General features: G+C 46.3%; 1 protein-coding gene across 2 annotated transcripts; it reads left to right on the top strand.

Moving 5' to 3' along the window:
* The first annotated feature begins 87 nt into the window (after positions 1-87).
* RCC1L (RCC1 like) lies at positions 88-16753 on the top strand. 2 transcript variants are annotated; one of them, XM_074890199.1, is made up of 11 exons: positions 88-461; positions 1296-1425; positions 3901-4029; positions 4900-4966; positions 6076-6127; positions 8333-8417; positions 9419-9600; positions 11058-11142; positions 12183-12356; positions 13653-13738; positions 15346-16753. In XM_074890199.1, the coding sequence occupies exons 1-11, from the start codon at positions 162-164 to the stop codon at positions 15421-15423; spliced, it is 1368 nt and encodes a 455-aa protein (XP_074746300.1). In that variant the 5' UTR covers positions 88-161; the 3' UTR covers positions 15424-16753. The 2 variants fall into 2 exon arrangements, with proteins under 2 accessions (XP_074746300.1, XP_074746301.1); XM_074890200.1 differs by lacking the exon at positions 3901-4029.
* Positions 16754-22136: the final 5383 nt, after the last annotated feature.

The following is a 22136-nucleotide window of genomic DNA, read 5'->3' as shown; positions in this document are numbered from 1 at the left end:
CGCGGGCCTGGGCGGGGCAGCGGCCGCTCTCTGCCCGGCCGTGCGTGACGGCGCTGCGCATGCGCAGGGGGCCGTGAGCGGCGCGCGGCCCCCGCCCGCGCGGGGTCGCAGGTGAGAGGTCGGCAAGATGGCGGCGGCCTGAGGGGCGCGGGCGGGCGGCGATGTGGCGGGCTCTGAGGGGAGCGCGGCCGCCGAGGGGAGCGCGGCCGCCGCCGGCTCTCCGCAGGGGCCTGGCCAAGCCGGCGGGTCCGCAGAGCGTCCGGCAGCTGAGAGAGGCCGAGGAGGCCGCGCCGGTGTTCCAGTACGCGGGGAAGGCGGCCAAGCGGAAGGACCGCGTCTTCGTGTGGGGCTTCTGCTACTCGGGCGCCCTGGGCGTCCCCAGCTTCGTGAAGCCGGACGTGGGCTGGAAGAAACCGCGGCGGATCCAATCCACACCCTACCGGCTGGAAACGGAGGAGAAGGTGAGCCCGGGGCGGCGGTTCCGTTTTCTCCCGACAGGGTGACGCTGGCGTTGCGTTGCCAACATCAGTGCCCCTCCGTCCGGGCCAGTTAGTCCTGGCAGGATTCTTCCCTCAGTTTTGAAATGCGTTAAGTAGTCGGACTTAAAGACTTTGCCGCGGTTCTTTTTTTTTTTTTTTTTTTTTTTTTTAATTGTTACAGCGGTATTAATCAGGATTATTTTGATATAACTACAGTGGCATGCGATTTGGAAAATACAGATCTATATTCTTTTGTCAGAGACCATTTATCAGAGAAAACAGGCCTTGTTTTCAGTGTCTTTCACAGCTGCTCTCACCTTGATGAAATTGGAAGCTTGATTGAAAATCATGTTATTCATTTGTCTGCATGTTTCAGTCATTATGTTCTGCCATCCAGTTCAAAGAAGGTCAGAGTTTTTATACTGGGCTTTTTTTTTTTGGCAAAAGGAGTAAAACAGAGGAACGTTATTCTCTTAATATATCTCTGTGTTTGTTTTTTTTTCTCTACTGCTCTTGCAGATCAGCAAATAGGTCTTCCTGTTGTGTTTGAATGAGTCCAAAATAATGCAAAAATAAAAATGTAGGCACGCAAAAACAAAACTCCGAGGCAGTAATGTTGGACTTGAGTTTACACCATTGTGCTTGTCACTGAAGAGTGTTCAATCATTTTTGCAGAGACTATAGACACCATGAATTTGGGCCATATTTGGATCTAGCTTAATGAAGGATGAATGCTGATGAACGAATAGCGTGGGGTGAAACTTGTTTTCCTAAGCTATAGTTTATATCTGAATGTTGTGGTTTTTGTCTTCAAAGATATCCTCTGCTGCCTGCGGTTATGGATTCACGCTGCTGTCCTCTACAACCACGGACATCACCAAAGTGTGGGGCATGGGGCTTAACAAGGATTCCCAGCTTGGATTCCAGAGAAGCATAAGAGATCGAAGTAAGGATTGAAGTGTTTTAAAGATTTACAGGGGGGCACTACAGGACATGTGTGTGGGAAACCTGGCATTAGAAGGCATGAAAAGTGTCCAGGAGACTTTGATGCAAAGTGCAGGGCTGTGTAGTTTGGTTTTTTTAAATAAGTTTTTTTGGTGACTGAATTGTGTTTTTGTGTGCTTTGTAATTGGTCAGAGTATGCATCCATTCTGTGCACTGCACCCACATTCTTGTCTGAGGTAACTAAAATCTAAGTAGCTATTTATCCTGTAGAACTGTGTGTATATTGGTTAAGGTGTTGCTTTAAATCTCTATAGTTTGATAGTAGACAATGTAGTGGACTAGTTAAAATTATTCTGGCAAGATGGTTAGCTCGCTTCTGTTGACTTTGCTCCTATGAACTAATTTCCTTTGCCACAGAGATCTTTTTATACAGTCAGTGGAGATTTTTGTGAAGCTGTAGGGGTTTTGTATTTTAGTACAAAATTGCATTTTGAAGGAAAAAACATGTTACTCAGTCATTCTGTCTTACACCAGGCTCTCAAACGCATTTAAACACATTTAAGATGATGATTTCTGTGCAGAACATTGCCACCTTCTACCTAAAACGGATAGAAAAAACACAAACTTACTTCCCTTATAGAATGGCTGTCTCTGAAAACATTCCTCCATAAACAATTGGGGAAAAACATGTTAAAAGCAGTTTTTTTCTTTATAGTCTATAAAAGCACAATCCATTAAGGTATGGTGCACCTGATATAGGCAAAAGATTAAACTTTGTGGAGAAGCAAAAGAAAATTGCAGCTGCTATGCAGAATGCTGGAGTTTACAGTGGCGCATCGCTGCTACCACACTGTCCAAAAGTGTGTGTGTGCTTAAACAGCAGCTGCAAAATGAAGGGTCCACAGAAGCCTCCACTCACTTCTGCTTTTAAAGGTTTCAGCTCCTACTCTGTCTTAGTTCTGTGCATGCTGACGTCTCGGGAGTATCTTACTATTTTCTTGTTTTTCATCTGACCTGCAGATTATTTTTGCCAGAGAATCCAGCAGTAGGTTAAATAGTTTTGCAGTTCAAGCCCCTCTAAGTAAGAAAGCGTTCCGTGTTTGGTAGGATCTGTTGAAAGTCTGGTGCAGATCGGTGGGATTGCTACTGCTCCATATTTAACTTCCCACAGACAAGCTTCCTGTTGGATGTGCGGCTCATTACTCAGTTTTATAGACTTACTTTGGTACCTGCTAGTTCCAGCACTGTGCCCCTGTAGATGCTTTGTTTCCAGGGGAATTTGCAATCCTCTGACTTAGAGATGATTGTATTTCATGCTCTAACTTCAGCTGTTTCTAAGCTAAACTACTAATATTTTACTCTCACCCTCCTCTTCCTTAGCCACCTCATTGCCTCTCTTCTCCAAAATCCCTCAGATGTCAGTGACGATTGCAACAGATCCCAGTAGCTTGTGTCACTCTGCTGGAAGGAACAGAGAGAGAGGAAAAGTTTTTTGCTTTGCAGTGACTTCCATGTCTCCTTAGACAGATACAAACGTTGCTGCCTTTCAGTTCTGCTGTATTGCGTGGCAGGCTCCCACCATTCTTGTGACGCCTGTCCTTGCATCAAGTAGTGTCTTACTGTAAAAGGGTACGTGTAGACTTTCTGGGTTTGTTTTAATTGAAAGCAGTGAGAACTTGTTAAAGCACTGCTGCATGTGAGCAGAATACTGCTTTGGGTCCTCTGGGATTTGATTTCACTTGTTAGAGTGGCTTTCTTTGATATCAAAGCTTTTTATCTCCCCTTAACCTTTTCCCTAGTACTGATTTATGTTTTGCTGTTCTTTTTTTCATTTTTTTTCCCCAGTGGACAGTAACTGATTATATATTCTTCAAGTTACTAAATCTTTTTTTTCTAGTACAGCCTGTCATTTTCTTTCGCAAACGTTAGATCTGTTATCCCCTATGGAGCCAAGTTAGCTAATGTTTCTTGCATTTGTTTTTTCTGAAAGGTCTTTTAATCTACTGTTCTTTAAATATGAAGCCCTAAGATTTTTTTGTTCACCTTTCATGCTGTCTTTTTGTGATAGCTGCTATTGTATCTTGTTTGCAGTATCCCCCATTGCACAGAGTACTTAGTTTGTGCTTGGTGTTAAGCTCTCTAGTAATCCAGCCTTATTCACTGAAGTTGTTGAACACATGGCCGAAAGCCCCAGTTTCTCAGTTCTGTCCACCTGAAGCCTTAATAACATTCAGGTATGGTGGCTTTTGATTAGGCAGTGATTACTGGCTTCAACCATCCTTACGGCTTTTAACTTCTTCCCCCCCACCGATGAATCCCAGTCAACCTTTTACTTTGGTTAGTATCTTGGCTTCCTAAAATATATCTACTTTTGTAACAAAATAGAGATGAGTGTGCATCAGCAGGATGGGCAAATATATGATGAATTTGCTTTGTGGAAGCTACTGACTTTTAATATTTCTCTCTCTTCTGTAAGCTAAGGGCTATGAGTATGTCTTGGAACCATCTCCAATTCCATTGCCACTGGAGAAGCCACAGCAGACTCGAGTCTTGCAGGTGTCCTGTGGGAGAGCCCATTCCCTGATCCTGACAGATAGCGAAGGAGGTATAGTATCAGTTGTGCTGCTGACAAGGGATACCTGACTATGCTTTTATTAAAAGCTCCGAAAAGTTTGTCTGCTGTCCTTTAGAACTAGACCCCAGATGGGCTGTCTGCTATGTCGATGTCACGCAGGTAGCTGTTGGCCTTTCTGGATTGCTCCCGGCAGAGAGCCCTGAGCTGATAACTGTGTGTTGAGCTCTGCTTGACTCAAGCTGTAAATGTGTTGGAAGCTTTTTCTCTGCAAGTGCAAAATATGGATTGTTTATCTAGCCCAAGGCCTTGTTTAAGTGTAGCCTATTTGTCTTGTTCAGTCAGACGTGTTTTTGAATTCAGTTTTGGATGGCTGTGCCAATACTCCTGTGTTACTTTCCCCTTGAAGCCCCAGAGTGCTACCTTTATAAAAGCGATTAATTAATAGGCCTTTATACAGAAGATCCTGTGTTTGAATTGTGCCTCCACATCTCTGAATTCTCTGGTACAGTGGCTTCAGTGCTGTGCTGAGCGATCCAGTGCTGCTTATCAGTGGGTGAGCTGGTTGGCTGGTTGATTTAACGCTCCTCTGGGAGCGCTGATCTATTTCTGAGTCTCCTTGGCAACGGCAGGATGAACTAGGCAATTACTGAAAAACAGCCAATGGCCTCCAGGTACCGCTACTGTGCCTGCAACAATATCACTGGGATATTGTTGACAGAAATGGATTCAGTCACTTGAATTTAAGTGGACTTGGTTTGAAGAAAGCTTATGCCAATTTTTACAGTACTATGTTCCACCTTTTATACTGAGGACCTCATGAAAATGTTTTGTGTACCTGAAAAGAGGCTTTCAGGGGATTGGACAGTAATAAAACTAGTGCATTGTATCATTGTTTTTCAGTTTTCACAATGGGGAACAATTCTTATGGACAGTGTGGCCGGAAGGTTGTTGAAGATGAAACTTACAGGTGAGAATCCAAAGATCCTGAACTTCTGTAATGTTAAGAACGTAATTGCATGAAAACAACCCTACAGCAAAGCCTGGAGGTGGGAAACATCTGGTAGTATAAGGACACCATTTAAGATTGAGGAGTCTGAGAACAGGGTTCTGTGCTGCAGGCGTCGTATAAAACCAGGCTGGGCACTAGCACTCTTCTCACCACGTTCACAAAAGACAAAGATGTCAGCATGTGACAGATTTCGCAGGGCATAGTGAGAAAACCCAACCTTCATAAATTGCTTGAGGTAATAGGTGTTAGTAGTTGGTCTTTCTCCCTTTAGCCTCTCAGAGTGCAAGTGCTATTTCTGAGGGTGTTAGAAATGCCATTTAATGATGAAAGAGACATCCTTTTGTTGAATCTCTTTGTTCTGACTGCCTTTGAATCTGTAGTGCTTCTCCTTTACAAGCTTTTTGTGGGCCACACCAAAGCATATTCTTAAAATGCTCTGTAAGATAGTAGTGATGTAAGTGGATAGTGGGAATATGTTGAAAGCTACTGATCCCCTGGCAGGGCCTAGAAGAGATCTTGCTCATTGCACTATCTGTGATCCACAAGACTTGGCCTGTGGAGTTTAAGAAAATAGCTGTAATTTAGCTAGCTTTTTTTTTTGCCTTGATACTGGAATTTAGTCATTGGAGTGTTCAGAATTCCTGTTTTTGTGAAAGAATGACATGGATGTTAACACTACACTGTTTGTGCTCTGGGATATCTGGTTAATCTCTGGTTAAGTCTAGTGTTTCTGTAGGTGCTGCAGTATTATCTAGTGTCTGTGCTCATTCTAAACTAGGGAACATGTTTGAGGATTGCTCCCACCCCCAATTCCCATGAGAGGTTATTTAAAAAGTGACAGTTCTTAACTTCTTAAATAAGAGAATGCAAAATGTCTTTCCTTTGTGAAGTAATTTTACAGGAACTATGCTCTTTGAATATATTAGAGAACACGTGAAAGAATCTCTCTTGTAATAGCTAAGTGGCTTTCAGTAAAGACAGGTCTACCTTCATGTTTTTCGGTTGCAATCCTCTCAGATCCTCTCTGTTGCCTTTTCTCTTCTCGGTGGTTGTTTGGTGGTGTCCAGTGAAAGCCATCTAATTCATCAGCTGAAGGAGTTTGACAGCAGAGTTGTTCAGGTAAGAGGATCATCTGAACTGAATTCTGAAGGTGGATTGAAAACTGGCACAACAGCTGAGGGTGTTGGCTCGAAGACTAGTTGAATGCCAGTAACTAGTGCTGTATCCCAGGGGTCAACACTGGGTCCGATCCTATTTAACATTTTCACTGATGATCTGGATGGTGGGGCAGAGAGTTGCAGATGACAGAGGACTGGGAGGAGCAGCTGATACACCAGAGGGTGGTGCTGCCATCCAGAGGCTGGAGAAATGTCATGAAGCTCAGCAAGGGAAGGGAGGAACAGCCCCAGACACCCCTATATGCAGAAAAGGCCCGGGGGATCCTGGTGAGCACTAAGCTGACTGTGGAGCCAGCAGTGTGCCCTTGCTGTAGAGAAGGCAAACGGTATCCTGGGCTGCATTAGTGTTGCCAGCAGGTCAAGGGAGGTGGTCCTTCCCTTTTACTGAGCACTGGTGAGGCCACACTCAGACTACTGTGCCATTTTTGGCCTCCCCAGTACGAGAGAGACATGGACATACTGGAGAGAATCCAACAAAGGACCATTAAGGCAATGAAGGGACTGGAGCATCTCTCCTGTGAGGAAATGCTGAGAGAGCTGGGACTGTTAGCCAGGAAAAGAGAAGGCTGCGGGGTGTGTCTTGGCAATGTGTGCAAATACCTGAAGGGAGGGTGCAAAGAGGAGAGAGCCGGGTTCTTTTCAGTGGTGCCCAGTGACAGGACAAGAGGCAGTGAGCACAAACGGAGACACAGAAAGTTCCCTCTGAACATCAGGAAACACTGAGCACTGACACAGACTGCCCAGAGAGGGTGTGGAGTTTCCCTCCTTGGAGATATTCAAAAGCCACCTGGATGTGGTCCTGGACAGCTGCTGTAGGTGACCCTGCTTGAGCAAGGCGGTTGGACCAGATGACTTTCAGAGGTTCCTTCCAAACTCAACCTGTCTGTGATTCTGTAATGAAAAAAAAAAAAAAAATTGGTATACAAATCATTCAGTTGAAGCTCTTTGGAAGGGCAAGGTGATCTGCTGTGTGGTTTCTTACAAAAAACAGAAGGTGGCATTTTGCTCCATGCCTCTGCAGAGCAGTTAAAGGCAATGCAGGGTTTGAACTTACTGAAGAATTTTGGAAGTGCCAATGCAGCTTTTGTTTGCACAGCAGTGAGGTCATTCTGATGCCTCATCCCTTCCTGTCCTGATTTCCTGCTCTTGTTCCCCTTTGTCACTTTTATATCGCTTGGGAACTGTTTTATTTTGAATTTTATTTTCCCTGTTTCAAAAGTGACCTGTGAGACTGTCCCTAGGGCAGGTTTCTAGGAGAGCGAGGGGCTGCAGGGCAGCAGAAACGCCACTGAGTCTGCACATGGCTGCAGCATTTCCGGGCACCGGAGCAGTTTGCTGGTGTCTGTGCTGCTGTAGCAGAGCTCTGTGGGCAAACATTGCTGCTGTTCCATGCAGCATCCTAGAAAGCAAAGGTGATTCATTTAGGTCCACGTGGTGAGAGTGTGTCGTGGTACGTCCTAATGATGTTTTGAATTAGGCTTGTAAACTTCTGTTTGGATTTTTCATTATTTTTTTCAAGGGGGTTGAATAACCAGGTTGGTACCTGGTTGTACTTTGATGACAAAGTTATGTGCTTAATATTCTTGGTAGTCACTTTCTTAACTTGTGGATTAAATCCCTTTAATCTTTGACTAATTTTTAATGTCTGTTTTTGAAGATCCTGGCTTTAATTCCTGCCAAGCCTGTGGCAGATATGATTGCTAGTTCAACATAAATGTCAATTTGAGAACAGATGTGTTCCTAGAGCGCTTACATGGCAAAGAATCAATAGCAGTTTGTAGCTGGCGTTGAACGCCATGTGGTAGCACTCTGGGAAGGGAGATCTCTTATTTACTCTTTGCTGTTTTATTGTGTTGTGCTGTTGAGTTGAGCCTTGTGTTAACTAGGCCTTGTTTTGGATCTTGGAAAAAAATGTACTGCAGCATCACTTTCCACAAAGAAAATTCTGCTGTTTTCTGTGCTGTATCGTGCTGTTCTTAGCCTTCCCTGTATGTACAGCTGTGTGATTGGGTGAGAAGAGTCAAAATCCAAACTGATGGGCATTGTAGATGTTCATTGCTCAATTTGGCTGCCAGTAATGCTTTGTTAAATCGATTCTGAACACATGGCCTTTTCTGACCAGCTCTGACTTTTTGTTTGTGTGCAGGTTGTGTGTGGGCAGGACCACAGTCTGTTTAGAACCAAGAAGGGTGCGGTCTATGCGTGTGGATGGGGAGCTGATGGACAAACAGGTAGGAGCGTTGCAGTGAACTGATGACTGTGGCAAGCCGTCCTAATTCAGAGCTTGCGATGGATATTTGTCGTGCATGCGTGGACAGAAAGGGGCTGGTGTGTGCAGCTATGTGCAGATGTTCTCAATACTTTTGTGTAACCAAACTGAGACAAACCAGTTCACTTTTAGAGGGGCCGTAGGATGGCACGCTGGCAATCCAAGCATGCAATCTGAGGAGAACATGTCTACTGTTTAAAGCTTGTGAGGGCATGTGGCAGTGACAGGGGAAGGTTAGCTCCCTGGTTCTGTGCAGGCTTTGCCTTCCTGATTCTCATTTCAGGGTCTGTTTTGCTTCTTGCTCCTTTTGAACTGACAGAGACCTTTGGTGGCTACTGCTGTCTTACATGGGATCATTGGCCAGGCCCTTTTTCTGGTGGCTTCTGCTGTCAAAGAACTTCCTCACAGTCCTACCAACTGTTTAGTCCTTCTGCCGCTCCTGAAGCTGGGTTCTTCCCATGGTTCTCTTGTGCGGACACACTGTAGCCCATCTTGTTTCTGGCCTCTTTTCCAGGCAGCTCTGTGTCATGTAAAGTGTTTGCTTCCCAGACTCTCTTGCCACTTCTGATGTTGTCTAAACTGATTGCAGTGTGCTGTCACTGATGGCTCTCCTTGCAGAAGACGGGATGTGGCCAGTTTGTGAAACTTTAGCTCTGTTGGGATATCTGCCTAGCTTGGTTACTGCTCTCTCCAACACTTTGGTCCATGCAGACAAGAGAGATGAGACTGTCGCAGGTGTGATTGTATAAAGCTGTTTTGTACTCTAGAGAGGTAGCTTTGACTAGTAGAACTGGTGTTTGTGACTCCTTGTCCATTGAAGCTGGTAGTTAAGAGATACAAACAGAAAGATTTCTTCTGGAGGAAGGGTGATTGGGTTATAACATGACAAAACGGTCCTGTGTAGGCTTTAAAAACAGTCTTGGAAAAAAATTCTTCATCATCTCTCTACTTTTTTCCTTTCAGGTCTTGGACACTACAACATCACCAGTGTTCCTACTAAGCTACGTGGTGACATTGCTGGAGTAAACATTATCCAGGTCTCTTCCTATGGGGACTGTTGTCTGGCTGTTTCAGATGAAGGAGACGTCTTTGGTTGGGGAAATTCAGAATACTTGCAGTTAGCATCTGTCACAGAAACCACACAGGTCAGTCAGCCTGGGGGCGTGTTTTTACATGTTTCAGTTCAGCTGCTGCTCACAGAGTTAACAATTACACACTTGTCCCTGCTCTGGGCTCTTTTGACAGCGGTATAAATCAGTATAAACTAACACCACTAGCAGGCTGGTTTTACTTATACTTACAAAACCAATCTGCCTGAAATGTTTGTATAGCTTTAGGGCAGTATGTTTCCCAGCTATTGATAGGCAAAGGCTTGTGTCACCTTACCCTAGTTTAGTCTGTTATAAAGGAAGAGTACACCCCATGTTCTCCTTTCCCCATCACATGGACTTTGCACCAAATTGAGATCCAGCTTGAGTGCTTGTGCTGGTTACAGGACAGGAATTAGTCTTTTGGCTGGCTAGTCTAAAATTTCGAGTGGTCCTTTGAGCATGGTGCTGGTACAGATGACCCTTGGAAGTCCCTTCCAGTCAACCTGTATGTTGGTGAATTTTTCACGAACAACCTTAGTAGGTTTATAGCCAAGTCCTAAACAAATCTCAGTGTCTCAACAGGTAAAAGGTTTTTGGAGCAAACTTATCTGGGGCAGAAATGTAGTGCTGACTTGACACAGCATTGTAGTACTGAGGTAATTAAGCAGATGGTCTCCTCTTACAGTTAGTGTAGGAAATGGAGTCAGAGAATTAATTAATACTCAAGCTATTCTTGGCAGAAGGCTAAGAGCAGACAATTGCATTAGTATGGCTTTAGTAAAACACGTACCTTTGTTTCCCATGCCTTTCCTGATGTATCCTTAATGAAGGACTAATTACTGATATCCATAAGGCCTGAAGACAATGACCAGGTTAAGTAGTGTAGGTGGTTTCCTGGCTGGGTGTTCAGTGAAGGTCAGAGGGGTCTGAAATGGATGAAGGGCATGTTTGCCAAAGCGGGAGTTTTAGGTACAATATCAATAAAGTCCAAATTGTGGTAAGCAGAGCTGGATATTATCTGTGAAATCCGAGGCCACTGTTTACATGTGTTAAGCTGTGTAGGTTTCTGTTGTGTTGAACTGTACCAAATAAGAAGGATTATCTTTGAGTGATTTTTCCCTAGTATGTTCAGAAATGCCAAAGCAGACCAAATTTTAGTGATCTTGTCCATTGTGAAAACTTGCAAGTGTGCTCGCTTACTGACTTGCCCATTGTCTGACTCAGAGCCAGGGATATAAGCAGGTGTTAAGCGTTCCCAGCTTTGTTGCCACGCATGTAAGCTTTCCAGTGGGTAACTTTTTCCACTTTGTCCGCACTCTCAGCCTTAATGAATTTCATGTAGCTTTTTTAATCTTGGGAATTGCATTTGTTCCTTTATTCAGGCAATAAAGGTTGTCTGTGTCAGGAATTCAGTGTATGTAAGCTCTAACCAGAACTAGAGGACAAGTTATGAATGGTGTCTGGTTTGCAGTTTACCTTGTCTCTAACAACTCTCTTGCAATCTCATACAGGTGAATGTTCCCAGACATTTGCCATTCAAGATTGGGAAGGTGAAGGAGGCTGCGTGTGGAGGGACTGGCAATATTGTGCTTACGGGTGAGTTCGCTTTTGCAATTGTCCTCTTTAGTGCATGGCCATGCAGTAACATCATGGAGCAAACATCTTGTTTACTGGAAACAGGAAAGTACTGTCATGAGGAAAGCTGGGAGGATTTAAGAATGTACCAGGGGGTTATTTTCACTAGCCGCAGAGCATTACTTCCAGTATGTGCTGTCGTGAGCACTTATGCAAACTAGAACAAGAGCATGGTTGCTGCCTCTGGTTCTGATCTCGTTTGTTGATCACACAGGCTGTGCGTGGCCTATAATGGAGATGGATAAAGGGAGGAAGTAGAGCACTTGAGAGAAAGAAGAGACCCTCAGACTGAATATAAATCTGACATGTAGATAAATCTTGATAAACTAGGTTGGAAAGCAGAGAGTTCTGAGAACAGTGAAACTCTGCAGCAGGCTTCTTGGTGAATGCTGCTTTGGATTGCCAGTGGCCAGGGGAGCACAGCTTGAAAGTCACTGAGTAAAGGAGTGATGTAGAGGATTGTACTACTTTTATGAAGGATTGTCTCAAGGAAGACAATCATATGTATGATGCGGTTGTTGTAATGACAAGACGTTTGAGCTTCTAGCATGAAGGGAGCAGAGCTAGCAGACATGGCAACTTACTCTGTCTTCCAGTGTCCAGCTGCTGCCTTTCCCAGGCACCCAGTTTAGGGCAGAACGCCAGGCAGAGCAACTAGCCTACTGCTGGTTTGGCCATGCCTCAAAGGAAAAAGCGGTGATAATAAAACACTCAACCTCTGTCCCATCAGTCAGTAAGCCGAAGTATTTTATCCAGCCCACACTGTGTTGGCGTTATTTCCCCATGAAAGTTTTGCCTGTGAAGCTTGATCTGCTTGCACAGCTTAGGAAAAAATAAGGCATTTGGATGGGAATGCATTGTTTGCAAACTAAATAATCAAAAGGTGCTAGACTGCTCTGGGGAAAAGGAAAATATCCCTTTGGATCTGATTAACTTGTGGTCATGGTATGAATTTCACAAGCACAGACTTTCTTACAGAATGTGTTCTTATTGTAATACAGAAGAAGGAAATGTTTTTGTCTGGGGATATGGAATTCTTGGGAAAGGACCAAACCTAATAGAGACAGCAGTGCCAGAGATGATCCCACCCAGCCTTTTTGGCTGCTCAGACTTCAATCCGGACATCCGTGTTGCTCACATTCGCTGTGGACTCAGCCAGTTTGCGGCACTTACAAGTAAGTTTCTAGTCCTACTGTCATGGAGAAGTCACATTGTCGTATTATTGGCAGTTAAAAGAAAACAAAAAGCACCCGTCTTTCTTTAAACTTAAAGCACACTGGAATGCAACAGGAGGGATGGGTTGCACATTTACAGGTGTCAGCATGGCTTCTAACATAGTTAATGCACTAACTTGTGCTTTAATTAAGAAAGTGTTATTCTTCTAAAGCAAACAAAAACTTTCTCTCAAACAGGAAACCTGGGACGTTTTTTTCATTTCCTTGTACAGAATAAGTCGGTCAGTTGCACTTTAGAAGCAGCAGGAATTTGTGGTAAATGAACAAACCAAAACTGATTTAAAATCAGAGCTGAGTGTCAGGGTTTTTTGGCTCTTCTGACCGATTGAGTTAGCAATCAGATGGGAAGACCTACACATTTAACATGCAAAGGGTATGATACACCCTGTACTTGATACCAGCCTTTAAAGGGTTTTGAATTTGACAGTCACTTAAAAACGGGCAGCAGAGGGCAGCACCACAGAAAACCCACATGCTTGGTAGCAAAAGTGATAGTTTGCTAATGAAAAGTGCCAAGTGCCAACGTGCTTGGTCTTTCTGGGAGAAGTGGTCTGTGTGACACTATCATTCTGGTTACAGGGGGCTTGTAACTGGTCTCCCCCTGGTATTCAGGAAGTGTTAGAAACTGTTCTGATTACATTGTACTTACAGATGTTGTTTTGGTTGTCTCTACTGTGGGACTGATCTGAACACTTCTGAGATCTACGTGTTTTGCTGAGGAGCTTAAAACTCTTCAACTCTGAACACAAGTTTTTTTCTTTTCCCCAGTTGTCATTAGAAGGTCACTCTGTCAGGCAGCTGACTAACCAGTCCCCAGGTGACAGCTTAGGACACGTTTCACTGCCTTGCTTACCCAGTTTGCTGTGCTGATAGCTGATGTGGGTCAGCTGTAATTGTCTAACTTCCAGCATAAATGATTCACTTCACCACAAATGATTCCCTGGAATCTCTTCTGCTGCACTTGTTCTTCAAATAAAATTCCAAAGCAAGAGCTGTAAGAGGGGAAAGCAAAGACTTGTGCACAGGACTTGCTGCTTGTCCTGCTCATTAGGCATAATTTTCCCCAAGCACAAGCACATTTATTGTACTTGGAACTAAACTCGGTGGCTTTCATACTGCATGTATAGCCCTTTATGCTCCCAGAAGCACTGTAGCTGCCACACTTGCCAGCATCACAAATAGAATTCTTCCTTTTTAATGACTCTGTCCTATTTTATTCTTTTTTTCCCTGTACAGACAGAGGAGAACTGTTTGTATGGGGCAAGAATCTAAGAGGGTGCCTGGGAACTGGAAGAATGGAAGACCAGTATTTCCCATGGAGGGTAAGGATGGCAGTGTTAAGGCCAAGAGTATACTCTTTAGTCTTTGTTATCCTGAGGGCAAGAAACATGATTTGCCGTGTAGTTTTGTTGAGTAATTTTGAAAGAAGTGGAAGCTTAAGATGACTGTAGAAGTGCTTTGTTTTCCAGAGGTCCTTGCATAACCTGCTTAGGGATGGAGGTATTCAGTAATTTTTTTTAGTCAGCTATTTCAGTACCGATTTCAGATCCCAAAGCGACATCTGGTGCTGTGCCATTACATCTGAACTGTTCTTATCTCCCTTCTGTCCACAGTTACCTGCTACCCCTTACTGCCTCTTTCCTCCCCTTCTAACCTGCACTTCACTTTTGCACGTGCTGCAGAGAAAACCGCCAGTATTGGTCATCTGTGACCCAAAATTAGGTGAACATTTTGGTCATGGTGATCAGACTGTAGTGGCAGCAGATCCACATAGCAGTGGGCTTCCTTCCCCTGCTCCTCTTCCAAGTCAAGCAGCTGTGGTGGTGGGGCACTGGACTGACTGTAGTTACAGTAGGAGAACCTTAGCCACTGAACTGTTTTCATAGCTGTTTCGTAACGCTTCCAGTTCCACTCCCTTCTCTCAGATGGCTCCGAGAGCCAGACTCTGTGGGTGTAGAAGAGTCTTTGGCTCTGGAGTTCAGCACTCAGCCTAACAGATGTTCCCAGTCTCCATGAAGGCCAAGTAGGAGAGGAGGGAGGCAATCAGTTGGACCACCCTGGAGTCCCTTTCCATGTGTCTGAACTTGCAGTGGATGTGTTTCTTTAGCATGCTTTCTCCTCCTTTTAAAAATGAACAAAAAAAGACTAACTTTGGAGCGTTTGCCTAAAATCACACTGCTGTGGCTGAGTGGAGTTTCTGAATTCACCAAGCGTGGCATGTCCAGGTTTCCCTCGGTGTGGACATTGAGGGTTATGCTCCCTTGAACAGCCAGCTCCTGTCTGACACTAGTACAGCAACATACCACAGCAAGGGCAGTTACGAGGACGTTTGTCTGTGACCTCCTGCCCTAGAACTAGCCATTTCTCCTCTCCCTTACCTCTAAGGAAAAACTTGCGTTTGTGGCCTCTGCTTTCCTTGAGTTTGAAATCAGTTTTAAGTGAAAGAGCTGTAACTGCACTGAGTGAGCTGGGTCTGCTCAGCATCAAAGCAAAAACTGCCTTAGGCTGAGCTGAGCTTTTGCCTTGTTCCAGTCCTTGCCCATGAGAGAAGAGGCAAATCCTTGTGGTGCTTGGGCAAATCCTCTTCCTGCTGTCCGGATTACGCTCTGTTTGGTCATGCTGTTTCTGCTGCTGAACAGATGGGCTGAGGCTACAGTCTCCTCACTGTCTGCTAGTGAGCCCTCTCTTTCTGTCCTTCCAAAGGTTTATGTGCTTCTGTGAAGGGGGAAGGGGAATATTTCACAGCTCGATGCACAAGCATGTCTGGTGCTGAATCTTGCTTTCTCTGGGTTTTCAAGATGGCACTTTCATTGGTACAAGTCCCTGTGAAACCAGCTGGCATGTTAAGCAGAAGGAGGATGAGAAATAGGAAGTATCGGGGGCAGAGTACCAGCTTGAGAAATAATCCACTCTTGTGTGTCTGATCCAGGTGACTGTACCCGGTGAGGTGGTGGATGTTGCCTGTGGAGTTGATCATATGGTAAGCATGGTTAAGTCTTTTACCTAGTAATATTGCTGGGCCTCAGCACGGTGCTAACAAGATGGGGGGACTTGTTGACGAGCTTCTTGGAAAGGAAGACTCATTCCATGAAGGCAAGGAGTGACTGTGAGCAGAGACAGCCATAGCAGTGCCCGGGTGCGTTGTCACCTCTGCATCGTTGAAACGCTCCGGCCTGGCTCCAGGAAGGAAGTACGTTCCCTGAAGAGAGTGGAAATGCAAGAAGTGCTCTGGCACATTCATGATGAGCTCCTGAAGAGCCTGAGGCCCAGCCCAGAGCTGGTGAGTCCCTCTGTGCCTAAGGATGAGGAGCATCTTCCTCGGGGAAGACTGGCACGGGATGAAATCTGTAGCACAGGACACTCATTTATGGACGCTTTCCCTGTCACCAGCTCTGGGGTGTCAGCGTTGGCCTGAGCCAAACTATTTCTCAAGGGAAAGGTGTTTTTTTAATAACTATTTTTTATGTGGAAGAAAAGCCATGCTGGCGGTTGGAGTCCAGCACAGCTGCCCTTGGTGTCCACCACCAGCTGCGCTCCACACAGGCCGCTCTCCGTGCGGAAGCTGGGTGCGCAGCCCGTGGCCTTGGAGGCAGTGGTGTGCTCTCATCCCAGGCTGTGGCCAGCTTTCCCTGGGGGCTCTAAAGGCTGAACGCCCAAGGAATGTCTTCATTAAACTGGAAGAGTGAGAACCTGTGTGCAGGGTGAAAGTACTGTTAAATAAGACAGCACGGAAAGATAAATCATAGGCTGTCTACGCTGCTGTTGCTGTGGACAGACAGATGGACAGTGACAGTAGCCAGCCTGGCCTACTTATGGAGGTAGGCTGGAAGCAAAGCTCCCTCTTAGCTCCCTGCAGGGTCAGTGCTCAGGCAGGGGATGTGAGCAGCACTCACTGCTCATCACCTACTTTTGTCTTCATGTGTTGATCACAAATCACTGCCTTTGATTTTTCTGGGGAGTCCCTGCACTCCTCCTGTCTCCAGGGGTATGGTGGCTCTCAGCTGCAAGGAGCCCTTTTAAATTAGCCAGGCTTTTAGGTAGTGCCTAGCAGGGGAAGGAGTCTTAATGGGCAAGAAGCAGAGCCTTGTTTCTCGATACCTTCTTAGCAGAGAAGTTGTGGTGAGCGCATTTAGGACACGGTAGGCTGATGGAGATGGGATGCAACAGCTGTACATACCTGAATCTCACACTGAAGTGTGGGAAGCTGTCTCTTATGAAATACTCCAAACATCAGGCAGAGTTGTATTATTTCTCTCTGTGTGGCATACTTCTACTGTGTAAATTATTTTGGCAAAATCTGAGCTAATACAGTTTTAATAAAGTGATTATAAAGTCTTTATCAGTAGTAATGGGAATATTGTTGAGCTTGACTTCACACGTGATCTGCTGTGTCTTGCACTCTGCATTTAAACGAGCGTTTCTGTTCAGTGATGTGACAGGAAACCTCTTCCAAGTCAGCTGAGCCACCTCCACACCCGCAGGACCGATGCCGTCGTAGGCAGGCACTGTACCCATGGACCCAGGGGACACTGCACACTCATATTTTGGCTCCATTAGCTGAAATTCTATATCAAATCTGTTGTGTAATTAGCAAAAGTTGGGGTAAACTCTACCTTGATGAAATAAGTGTTGAAGGACTCTACATAAAATACAGGAAAGGTGAAACAAAGTACACCGAGACAGAGACATATGAGTAGTTGTTACTGTATAACAGGTATTGCCGTGGTGGGTTGAGGCAGAACAAGCAGTAAGCTACCGTTAAATTGTGGCAGACCTTCACTGCTGTGAATTGCCATTAAGTTAACTTTAATTTATACCTTATTCTACATGTAACGTGGGCAACTTGAGCTGCCCAGACATGTCTTGTTGGCCTTCTGGGAGTAGCTATGCGCTTTTAACATGAGGAAGCTTATTAAAGCATTGAAAACCTATAAAAAGCTATGGTAAGGAAGGTGTTAGAGTTTCCTTTGTGGACGTGGCTGTTTGAGGAGGGCCGCACAGGATGGCTGGTTAGTGGGGGGAGCGCTGCGGGCTTTTAGCTGCTCTCGTTCACAACTGTTCCCTGATGCCACTTGGGGCTGGGCCTCTTGAAGAGCTGGGATGAGAATTAATGCCATGCCATACCTGGTTGTGTTGCACTCTTGCTGTGCAATAAATTGCAAAATCTGTGTGTTAATTAGATGCCAGCAAGGTCTTTAGCCCTAAATAGAAGTGTTGTATGGCTTAATGCAGTGGGAGTTTGCACTTTCATTACAGTGGCTGTGGGCATTCTTGAACATGCTGCTTGATGGGAACAAGGTTAGTGACAGAGCCTGTGGTCTGGCAAACACCAGCACTGACCCTTGTTTCGGTTAAAGTGGTGGGGTTCACCCTGGCCTGGTGCCCAGGCTGCTCTGTCACTCCCCCTCCGTCAACAGCACAGGGGGAGAAAATATGATGGAAAGCTTGTGGGTCGAGATAAGGACAGGGCGATCGCTTACCAGTTACCATCATGGACAAAACAGACTCGGGGAAATTATTTTATTGCCAGTGAAACAGAGCAAGGTAATGAGGAATAAGAACAAATCTAGAAACACCTTCCCCCGCCACCTCCGTTCTTCCCAAGCTCAACCTTACTCCTGACTTTTCTACCTCCTCCCTCTCCTTGTTCACTGACCTTGGTGTCTGCATGGTTTTTCTCACGTATTCTCACTCCTCTCTCCCAGCTGCTGTTGTGCAGCAGTTTTTCCCCTTCTTAAATACATTATCCCAGAGGCACTACCGCCATTGCTGATGGATGGGCTCAGCCTTGGCCAGCAGCGGCTCCGTACAGGAGCTGTGTGCCACTGTCTCTGCCCAACGTGGGGGCAGCTCCTGGTGTCTTCTCACAGAAGCCATCCCTGCAGCCCTTTGCTTCCAGAACCTTGCCACCCAATACAAGTGGGCATTGCTGAAATTTTTGATATTTGATCCACAAGATCAGGCTAGAGCATGTCCAGAGCGTGGCATCGCCCCGTGCACAGCTCGTGCCTGTGGGAAGCGTGGGAGCAGCAGCTGGTGCTGAGGAGGGGAAGTGAGGCTGGGGAGAGCCGGCACCTTCCTCGGCTCTGGCTGTCAGGAGAGACGGCACAAAGTGTCCACAGAATGAGACCTTACAAGTGGGGTTCCCTTTGTGGGAGCAGCAGGAATGCACCCCACTAAAAGGAGCCTTTTCAGTGCATGTTGCTTCTCACTGCAAGCAGCCAAAAGAAAGGGGAGACTTTCCCTTCCCCTTTTTTTTGCATCTTTCTTTTGAGCCTGGCTGACAAAACCTTCTGCTCATCTGACCTTGCTCCTCCCAATTCAGCTGTGGGTCCAGTTTCTCAGCAAGCGCAGGGCTGATGGCTGCTACCAGCCTTTCCAACACCTTCATCAGGCTGGTGGAGCTGCTGGCTCTGGTGCCCACCAGCACCACACTGCTCTGGGAACAGCTCTTCCTGGAGAAACCTCCTGCTGCAAGCGAGTGAGGAGCATGAGCCCGGCTGGGCAGGAGCCTGAGCGGCTGTAGGCTGGAGCTGTCACTGCCGAGGCCCTGGGGAGCTGCTCTGGTGCCAGGTTTCTAAACAAGACTTGCTTGTCATCGGTAAAAACGCCTTCATCTCCTCCTAAAGCAGGGGACCTTCACGACTAAATATGGTCAGTCTTCAGGCACTTCTCCCAGTTGCCATGACCGCCAGGTCGTGTGCAGGCTGCGCAGTGTCAGAGCTGATGACTGGGAGACAGACAGGAGCGTCGCTGAGTTTGAGCCTCTGGAAGGGTCCCCAGCTGCAGCGGGGCAGAGGCGGTGTGCTCCAGGGGAGTGCAGCCTCTGGAGAAGCTGAAGGATGGCCAGTGGTGACTCCTGCCCCACCTGAAATCTTACAACTACAAAATAGGCTCACTGTCCTCAGAGGTGAAGAGGAGCCAGATGTGCCTTCAACCAAAGGCACATGTAACCACACAGACACACCACACCAGGAAAAAAACCACACTGAAAAAAGAGCAGCGTTTATTTTTAATAGCCCTTTCCCATCCTAGATCCCTTGGCCTTGCCAGCTCTCGCTGGGGCTGTGCTACGCCGGTTTGTGCGCTGGGAGCAGCTCAGCTTGTTTTGTCCCATGTGATGAGGGGAGTCACTGCAACCCCAACACACACATCCCCCCCACTCCCTGCTGCAGATCCCTCCCTCCCCACCTGCTGCTCCCTGTGGGTCCATCCCGGGGCCGGAGGGTCTCCAGCAGCAGGTTACAAATTGGGAAACAGGGGATGAGCTGGGTCCGAATTTGTTGGGAGATTGGTTGTGGGGCTTTGGGATAAAAGAAAAATCCGAGAATGTGGATTAAAACGTCTGTGCTGGGCCATAACTATTAACAGCATGCCTGTAGCAGTGCCCTTCCCCGTACTCCTCTATAGCTAGGAAATAACTAAAAAAGACAAATGTTTTACTTAAGAAAAAAATTTCAGAAAATAGAAAAATAAATACACTCTTCCTTCTGCTACTCTTTACTGCTCAAAGGCAGCCACAGCCTGGACAGTTTATGCTGCCTCTGCTGTGACTGATGGGCCAGGGCCGTGCAGGAGCCCAGCTGTGGTGTAGCAACCCCAAGACATTAAAGGTATGAGCTGGAAGGCAACTTGGCATCATTTTGTCCTTCAAAATATGGCAAATTAGCCAGCCCAAAATACACCTGCATCCCTAAATATACCTGCAGCAAAGGGTGTGGGGGGGGGGTACAGGCCAGGGACACACATGGGGAGCAGCTCAAATTAGAAGTATAAAGTAACCTACTTGATTTTGCATTGATTAGCAAGAGTAATTTGCCCTCCAAACACCACTGTGCTGTCGGGGTTGGTTTAAAATAGCCTGAAAATGCTCGCACAGGGCTGCACACACATACAGCTCCGAGCACGTGGGTGCTGAGCGGGGCTGCAGCACATGTTGGTGACTGGGAGTCGGGGGGGGGGGGGGGGGGGGGGGGGGGGGGGGGGCCGCGGGGCGGAGGTGTCACCCAGCTCCCGTGGCCCCCTCAGCTGCCCCGCAAGCCCCCGCACAGCAAGGCTGGGCTCGTCTGTTGGCAAACCGCCCAGCTGGGAGTGAAACACGTGAAAGCCCATAAACCAAAGATTATTTTAGGCACCTGCTACATTACAGTAAATGCTTCTCTACAAGATTGTTCAAAAACAAATGACTCAGAGAACTAATAATTAGCCTGAGGCATTCAAAATACTCCTGAAATAATATTACTTTGTCATGACTCATCAGAATCTGGTTTTGTAGCATTTTTTGCAAGGGGCTGGACCCCCCCTCCCAGTGCCCCAGCAACTCCTGCATGAGGGCATGAGCCTGGGCAGGTAAAAAGAAAAACACTAATGCTAAAGATCTCTCAGTGTGTGTTAGGGGTCCAGAAGCCAGTTTAACAGCCTAAAGCCTGTGGATTTACTCTAAGATACGAGTTGCTTTTGTGGGTAGCTGCAGGCAGCGCTAAGATTGCATGGCAGTGCTGTGTTGTTTTTTTTTTTTTTTTTTTTTTTTTTTAATAGATGAAATCCTCAAGGCAGTGCGCTGCATTAAGGCTGCATCTCCCACAAAATTTTATGTGAATACTCTTGACCAGAAGACTCTGGTCAATGGGTTACACTATGTTAAAAAGAAGATACTTTTCTTGACCACGGTTTACATAGATGAGCTGCTGCCCTTTAAACATCCAGTATAAATTGTTCCAACTGTGTGTCCTGGTTTTGACTGGGATTTAGTTTTCTTCCTAGTAGCTGATACAGTGCTGTGTTTTGGATTTGGTGTAAGAATAATGTTGGTAACACACGGCTGTGTGGCTCAGTGGCACTTATCCTAAATTAAGGATTTTTCTCAGTTTCCCATGCTCTGCCAGCAAGGAGGGGCACAAGAAGCTGGGAAGGAGCATGGCCAGGACAGCTGACCCCAACTAGCCAGAGAGCTATTTCATACCGTAGAACTTCATGCCCAGTGTATAAACTGGGGGGGGTTGGCTGGGAGGAGTGGATTGCTGCTCGGACTTCGGTCAGGGGGTGGTGAGCCATTGCATTGTGCACCACTTGTCTTTTCTGGGGTTTTATTTCCCTCTCTTTATGTTAGATTCCTTTTCATTGCAATTATATTATTATTGTTATGATATTTTATTTTAGTTATTAAACTGTTCTTATCTCAACTTTTACTTTTTTTTTGATTCGCCTCCCCATCTCACTGGGAGGAGTGAGGTGCTCAGTTGCCAGCTGCGGTTAAACTGTGACACTGTGACAAGGGTGATGATCCATCCAGTGTCACTGGTTTTTTTCTTGCACACTTCAGCCAGGTTCTTCAGCTCCTCCTTGCCGAGCAGCATGTGGCGATGGCACCGTGCAGCCCTGTTGCTTACCGAGACATGACAGCACTCAGCAGCGACTGCCCTGAAACACCCCGTGAGGGGATGACATTTATCCCCTGCCCGCTGGGCTGCAGGGCTTGGGTGATGCCCCGCCAGGGTCTCTGCGGGGGCTCACCAGGCTCCCGTGCATCTCACACACTTCTGTGACCAGGGGAAAATTAAATCTTGCAACTAAACCAGCAGTATCCCACCAACCTCTTATTTCAAGGGAATAGGATGGGGCAGGTTTATGGCTCCCAGAGAACAGCTACAGGATGGAGAAGATGGTGGCAGGTACCATCCCTAGGGGATAAAATATAACCTGGTGACAGGTCCAGGACAC

This window comes from Strix uralensis, chromosome 20 (assembly GCF_047716275.1).
Source record: "Strix uralensis isolate ZFMK-TIS-50842 chromosome 20, bStrUra1, whole genome shotgun sequence".
In the NCBI taxonomy this organism is placed as follows: Eukaryota; Metazoa; Chordata; class Aves; order Strigiformes; family Strigidae; genus Strix; species Strix uralensis.
Note: the sequence above shows the minus strand (reverse complement) of the source record. Positions and strands in the feature narration are given on the sequence as shown.